This window comes from Etheostoma cragini, chromosome 15, assembly GCF_013103735.1.
Source record: "Etheostoma cragini isolate CJK2018 chromosome 15, CSU_Ecrag_1.0, whole genome shotgun sequence".
Lineage (NCBI taxonomy): Eukaryota > Metazoa > Chordata > Actinopteri > Perciformes > Percidae > Etheostoma > Etheostoma cragini.
Genome location: NC_048421.1, coordinates 28,769 through 36,044, shown reverse-complemented (window position 1 = coordinate 36,044; position 7,276 = coordinate 28,769). Strand labels below are relative to the sequence as shown.

Below are 7,276 nucleotides of genomic sequence, written 5' to 3'. Positions count from 1 at the left end.
CTGGGTATATATGTCTGGGTATATATGTCTGGGTATATGTATGTGTGGGTGTATATGTCTGGGTATATATGTCTGGGTGTATATGTCTGGGTGTATATGTCTGGGTATATATGTGTGGGTGTATATGTGTGGGTGTATATGTCTGGGTGTATATGTCTGGGTGTATATGTCTGGGTATATACGACTGGGTGTATACGTCTGGGTGTATATGTCTGGGTATATGTATGTGTGGGTGTATATGTCTGGGTGTATACGTCTGGGTATATACGTCTGGGTATATATACGTCTGGGTATATATACGTCTGGGTATATATATGTCTGGGTATATGTGTCTGGGTATATATATGTCTGGGTATATACGTCTGGGTATATATATATGTCTGGGTATATATATGTCTGGGTATATGTATGTCTGCGTATATATGTCTGGGTGTATATGTATGTATGTCTGTATAAATAAATGTATATACACGTCCTGGGCACTGCCAAGGTGCTCTTGAGCAAGGCACCCGACCCCCAACTCCTCGGGGCGCCTTTCCATAATTTATTAAAGATAAATCATCACAAATATGAATTTCAACAATCAGTGCAGGTTGCCATGGTGATGTCTCCGGGTCAAAAACAGACAAAAATCGGACATTTTTGTGTTTTGTCCTATATCAATGTTCTTTTTAATTCCCCAAAATAACATGATTGATTCCACCCAACGCTCTTTGCCAAGTACACATCTCTACTTTCATTAATTTTGGGTCTAATTCAATTTCATAACATTGTAAAACAAATGGAAGTGTTTTGTAGTAGTAGTATTATTATATGTAGTAGTAGTATTATATATATGTAGTAGTAGTATTATATATATGTATATATAAAGTAGTATTTGTATTAATATAAATAGTATTGAGTAAAAGTTGACATATTCCAGTCTGTGATTATCATCAACATCCATTCCTTTAATTTTAGTCTCAATAATAATTTAATTTTAGTCTCAATAATTCCTAATTTCTGCTTTTCTAACTTAAACATTAGGTATAATTTCATATAAATTAGGTTTATTGACCATAAATTCCAAAAATAACTGTAAACTAAAGTTAATAAGTGACATTTATAAAAGCACCAAAGTGTTTTAAAAAGGGTCAACAAAGTAAAGGTTAACTATGTAAATACCAACATATCCACACTCCGTATATTTCTTCATGTATATTTCTACTCTATTTATATACTTTGTGCAGCTGTAACACAGAAGTTCCCTTTGGGGATCAGTGAGGTATTTCCTATTTAACCCTCTTCTTGTCTTCTTCTTGTCTCCACAGTGGATCCTCATTGGGTGGCCCCGCCGCCCCCCCGAGGTGGGCCCTGATTGGCTGGACCTGCACTTAGAAGAGAACAAGGCGGCCATCGCCCCCCCCCCCCCCCCCCCCCCCCCCCCCCCCCCCCCCCCCCCCAGCTGCAGAGCTAAGCCCTCCTCTTTTCCTCCTCTCCTCCCTAGCGTCACTGTTCATTTCCATGTTGTGAACTGTGACTCCCTCCTATTGTTTGCTTTAGAGTACTATGGCAATGCATGATATGAGTCGTGCCAAGGGTTTCCCCTGTAAAGAGTGTGATATGGTGTGTCCGAGTACTCCAAGTCTTCTAGAGCATATGAAAGCACATTATCAGCAGGAAGAGAACGGGCGTTTTGAGTGTGAACAGTGTGGACGCATCTACAAGCACGCCGCTAGCCTCGCCAACCACAAGAAGTCCCACGAGGTCGGTTCCTTCCAGTGTCCGGTCTGCACGCGCACGCTGCCCAACGCGGTCGCTTTGAAAAACCACCTACGGATCCATACGCTGTCCCCGAGTAGTGCCCACACAGAGGAAGAAGGGGAAGAAGTACCCGAAGAAGGGGGCCACGACGAGAGGGACTACGGTCTCGCCCAAGACCTCTCAGACGGGTTTGGGCGCTCCCATTTGAACAACAGTTTGGGACACAGTGTCCTGCAGAGCCACCAGACAGGCGACCACGGGAAAAAAGGTTCCCCTGAAACCGAAGAAGCGTGGGATAGACCGTTCAAGTGCGATCAGTGCGACCGGACGTACCGGCACCACGGCAGCCTGGTGAACCACAAGAAGTGCCACCAGCAAGGGACTTTTAAGTGCTCTGTGTGTTTCAAACAATTCAGCAACCTGGCTGCACTAAACAGCCACGAGAGAACTCACTCGAAGTTCAAGACGCCCGGAGCGTCAATGGTGAGCGGCGGCGGCGCCGGCACGCAGTCGTCCCAGAGCGACGACACCGCTTCCTGTTTCTGCCACCTGTGCCAGATCTCGCTGCCAAGTAAGACAGACTTTCAGGAGCACATCTTGCTTCACAACGCCGCCTCGCCTTCCCTCGGCCTGCCGCGCAGTTTCCCAGGCATCATGCCCCACAATCTGAGCGCCGTTCGATCCCCGGCGTACACCCCCACCCTGGGGGACCCTCTGCCCTTGCCTCCCTTGCCCAGTGACAAAAGAGGCCCCTATGATCCCATAATGGGTCCCCCTGTGAACAACCCCATCTACACGTGTGCATACTGTGGCGCGGGACACCCAGATCTGGAGACTTTGAAAGTCCACTATTTGACTCACGACCCCCACCCGGGCGCCCACGGCCAGGACAGCTCCATTCTAAACTCCGACGCGCTAAGCTCCGGTTCCCAGGGCTCCGTGTCGTCTCCCTCCGGGGGCCGTGTGCCCCATGCGAATTCTCCAGACGACGGAGAGCGGCGCTTTAAGTGCGGAGAGTGTGGCAAAAGTTACCGGCACGCAGGAAGCTTGGTGAACCACAAACGCTGCCATCAGACGGGCCACTACCAGTGTACCATCTGCTGCAAGCAGTACCCGCACCTGGCGGCGCTGCACAGCCACCTGCGAAGCCACAAGGGGCGCTCTGCCAACCAGTCGATTAACGACAGCAACGACTGGCTGTCTCCGGAGCCCCTGACTCTGGACTCGCAGCAGAGCTACGTCCAGGAAGGCAGCGGCGCCACCACGCCGATCTCTCTGCCTGGAAATCTGGGTGACGGGAACCACTTTGTTCCAGACGGCGGCCACAGCAGCGGGCTCGACTCTCTGGAGTTCCACGATCGCTTCGACGGCAGCTCGCTCTCCCAGAGCAACGCGTCTCACCGCCAGGCCGACAGACACGTGTGCGCCGACTGCGGTCAGATGTACGGAGATGTATCCGGCATCAAGTCGCACCTGTGCCCCCGCCGCGGCCAGCAGCCCCAGCAGCAGAGCACGATGTCCAACGGGTTCCTGGCGAGCATGAACTACCACAGCTCTGGTGGAACCTCGCTGCCCGCCGAAGGCTCCAGCAGCCTGAAGGAAGGTGGAAGCAGCAGCAGCGGCGGCGGCGGGCAACGCCAATACTCCCAGAGCGGGGGCAAGAGAATGGGCAGCAACGACAAAGATGACGATGACGACGGAGAAGTGTATCAGTGTTCGGTGTGCGGCAACCACTACGCCAGCCTCCGAGCTCTCAGGAGCCACTTGCGTAGCCACGCCAACAACCCAACAGGGCCGGGACCGTCCAACCTGGAGCAGGAGTGGAGGATGATCTGCTCCACCTGCGGCCAAAGCTTCGCCAGGAAGCAAGATCTCCTGAACCACCAGTTGGTCCACGGCCCCCAAAGGCCGGACGGCCAGCAACAAGGCATCGTGGGCACCTCGGCTAACGGCAACGACAAAATGGACGGACGCAACCACATTTGCGTAGACTGCGGGATGTTCTTTGCCGACCGCCACCACCTCATCACTCACCTGTGTCCCGGGAAGAATCGGGGCAGTTTGCTGAGCAAGCAGGGCCTGAACGGAGCCAAAGGGATGTCCGGGGGGGAGGGCGTCGGAGGCGGGGTTGCCGGAGGAAGCCGTGATGTCGGCGGCGACGGACGCAGGCCTCTGGTCGACCAAAGCGAGAAGCCACACAAATGCGACCAATGCGGACGCGGATACAGACACCCGTGCTCTCTCCTAAACCACAAGAAGTCCCATAAGACGGGGGTTTTCCGCTGCTTGGTGTGCCAGAAACGCTACTACAATCTGCTGGCTCTCAAGAATCACCAAAGGACCCACTTTGATCTAAAGAGGTATGTTTTTTGTTGATCCTTCTCTGTTGTTTTTTTGTATTAGGTCTGAAATACAAAAATACTTATTAAGCCTGCTTTATCGGATCTCCTGCGGGGGGGGCGGCTTAAAAAAATTCTTTCACAATTTGTCATTGCATATTTATTCGCATCTGTCCTGTAGGGTAACATTACAGCTTGTTTCTCCCTGATGATGAACATCTGTCCTGTAGGGTAACATTACAGCTTGTTTCTCCCTGATGATGAACATCTGTCCTGTAGGGTAACATTACAGCTTGATTGTATCTTAATACTAGCTCAGTTTCTAGATTGTTGTTCCCGTCAAGTACTTAGGGTGCACGTTAAATAGAAAACTAGGTTTAGTTTTGTGTTTTTTACAGATATTCTGTTGTGTTTTCTCCACATTTGCCCCTCCCTACTGCAGGCACAAGTGTGAAGAATGTGGCAAGGCGTTCAAGATCCAAAAGCAGCTGATCAACCACCTCCGTCTCCACGAGGAGCACCGAGCCAAAGGTCTCGTCCGAACCGGACCCAACGGGTCCCGCTTCCAGCAGGCGGGCCCGTCCCACATGCAGGCTATGAGAGGAGAGTCCTCAAAGGGACAAGGGTTGGGTGTCAAATACAGCCACCAAGGCTTCAAGAAGCCCTACTCGTCTGCCGGGACCTCCCGGCCCCAGAAGTTTGACCCCTCTGAAACTGGGAGGCGACCTTTTGCCTGCGACGAATGCGGCAAGACGTACCGCCACGCAGGCAGCCTGGCTAATCACAAGAACCTCCACAAAATCGGGGAGTACCACTGCAACGTGTGCAACTCGACGTACCCCAACAGGCTGGCGATGAAAAACCACCTCCGCCTCCACTTCGCCCAGAAGAAGCACAACTGCCAAGAGTGCGGCAAGGGCTTCCGCACCCAGAGGCAGCTGGCCACCCACACCACGGCGGGCCTGTGCAAGGGGCCCCAGGGCCCCGGAGCCCAGATGGATTTTGAATGCGACGGCTGCTGCGAAGGCTTTGCCACGGCCGACGAACTTGCAGCCCACGACTGCCCCGCCCAGCACCTGCCGTCTTCCTCCTCCACCAACAGCTCCGCCAACATCAGCATGGAGAGGAGCTCGGTGGACCTGGACTCCGATGAGAGGCCCTACGCCTGCGACCTGTGCAGCTGCGCTTACAAACACGCCAGCTCCCTGCTGAACCACAAGCACACCCACAAGACCGGCAACTTCCGGTGCAACTTCTGCGAGAAGCCGTACACCAACTACATGGCGCTGCGCAACCACATGCGCATTCACACGCAGCGGAAGAAGCACATCTGCCACACGTGTGGGAAAGCCTTCCGGTTGGCAAGGTTCCTCCGAAACCACCAGAAGGTCCACGAGGAGGGCGCGACCCCGTTCGGCTGCCCCACCTGTGGGAAGAGCTTCCAGGGGAGATCCGGCCTAGCCAGGCACCGCTGCGGGGACAACCAGGTAGGCATGGAAGTGAGGAGGAAGGCCGCTGCACCCCCGGGAGAGGGCGAGGAGTGTCGGTACACGTGAGTTCTCGTCAGTTGTTTGTGATTCTTCGAAGTTGAAAAAAAAATAGTGAAGATAAATTTAGGTCTCTACGTGTCTATTACAGGTATATGATCTCCAATCCGGCTTCCTTGGGACCATACGCGTGCCGGAATTCGGATTTTTCTGAAGTGTGGACAAATTGAATTAGTGGAGAGACCAGATAAGTCAACCCCGTTTGCTTTCAGTTAGCATATGACACACACCTGAGTGTTTTCAGGCTGCCTACATGTGTTTTTATTTAATGCTTGTTTTCTTAGCTCAACTTTGACACAGATTTAAGCATTTTGTGTGTTAGCATATTAGCCTTTTTTAAGTATTTGAAGTACTGATGTCTGTTCCCTGCTCGTGTTATGATTTTAATTGTAGTCTTTGATTTGTTTGTGTTTGTATCATGATACTGGCCCTTTTTATTAGAATAGAAATGCAGTTATGTGATGGGGTTTCTTACATTTTGATGTGTTCCCAGAGAAGATTAGGAAGTATTTGGAGCTAGCTGCACTGCACTGCACACGTCTAGAGGTTTTTAATCTCAACTGTTCAAGGATGCTTTACAACGACGGTCGGGCACGGTAGCGGTTTCTCTGGGCGCGGTGGATGCATCTCTCATTGTTACGTTCAGAGTTTAGCAATCACCCAAACCAAGGCTGGGACAGAAAGTCTTTTAATTGGTTTCCAGATGCGTAAGAAACCCTTTTGAAGCTTGTGTGTGAATCTGTGCAGTGCAGGGAGCTGCAGATACTCCCAGTCCCCCAACGTAGTCTCCCCTGCCCCTCCCTCCCCATCCTGACCTGTGTAGAAATCATAACTTTGTATGGTGCACCACTTTGTTGTAGTCTTCTTTTTAAAAGCTATAAGCCGGATTTCAGATCATATACCTGTATGTACAGCCTCTTAGACGTAGGGTTGGGTACCGAAACCAAAACCACGAGATCTTCTGATACTTTCTGTCCTCCCCGATACGGACCTGTGTATCGGACCATATTAGGGGTGTAGCAGCGATCTGGATCCATATCATATGATTATTATCTATGGGCTTTGGTCCAGATTCAGTTCTTTACATTACGTATGGGTGCAGATTGGGTTTGTGTTACGGTTTTCATTTATTACAATTCTATAAGTATTGTGTGCGTTTGCGCATACATGCACGTGTGTGTGCGTCTGTGCGTGCGTACGTCTCTGCGTGTGTTCATATGCATCTATGTGTGCATGCATGTGCGTGCATCTGTGTGTGTGTGCATGAATCTGTGCATGCATGTGCGTGTGTGTGCCTGTGCGTGCATCTATGCACATGCAACTGTGCGTGTCAATGTGTGCATCTGTGTGTGTGTCTCTCCATTGACCAATGAATCGATATATAATATCGAACCTTGATCAAATTTCGAACTTCACAAAAACACCAACTGTTATATAATCTGTTAATATGTTGGAGATGAACTACAAAACGTGCACCTTTTAAGAAGGAATCGGATAAATCACATTATCAGAATAGTTGACGATTAATGTATAATAATAATAACGTAATGAGTTTACAGCTGATCCATTAATCCTGGAGATAATGTGTGTGTGTGTGTGTGTGTGTGTGTGTGTGTGTGTGTGTGTGTGTGTGTGTGTGTGTGTGTG

General features: G+C 50.4%; 1 protein-coding gene across 3 annotated transcripts in view; it reads left to right on the top strand.

Annotated features, from left to right (window-relative positions):
• The first annotated feature begins 1,429 nt into the window (after positions 1–1,429).
• Positions 1,430–7,276, top strand: part of si:dkey-89b17.4 (zinc finger protein 646) — a 7,009-nt gene continuing 1,162 nt past the window's right edge. The window contains exons 1-3 of one of the 3 annotated variants that reach the window (XM_034894532.1): positions 1,430–4,103; positions 4,525–5,569; positions 5,721–5,816. In XM_034894532.1, coding sequence (XP_034750423.1) covers positions 1,549–4,103; positions 4,525–5,569; positions 5,721–5,783 — 3,663 coding nt within the window. In that variant the 5' untranslated portion in view covers positions 1,430–1,548 and the 3' untranslated portion in view covers positions 5,784–5,816. Of the gene's footprint in view, positions 4,104–4,524; positions 5,635–5,720; positions 5,817–7,276 lie in introns of all 3 variants that reach the window. The other 2 variants (XM_034894531.1, XM_034894530.1) reach the window with 2 other exon arrangements.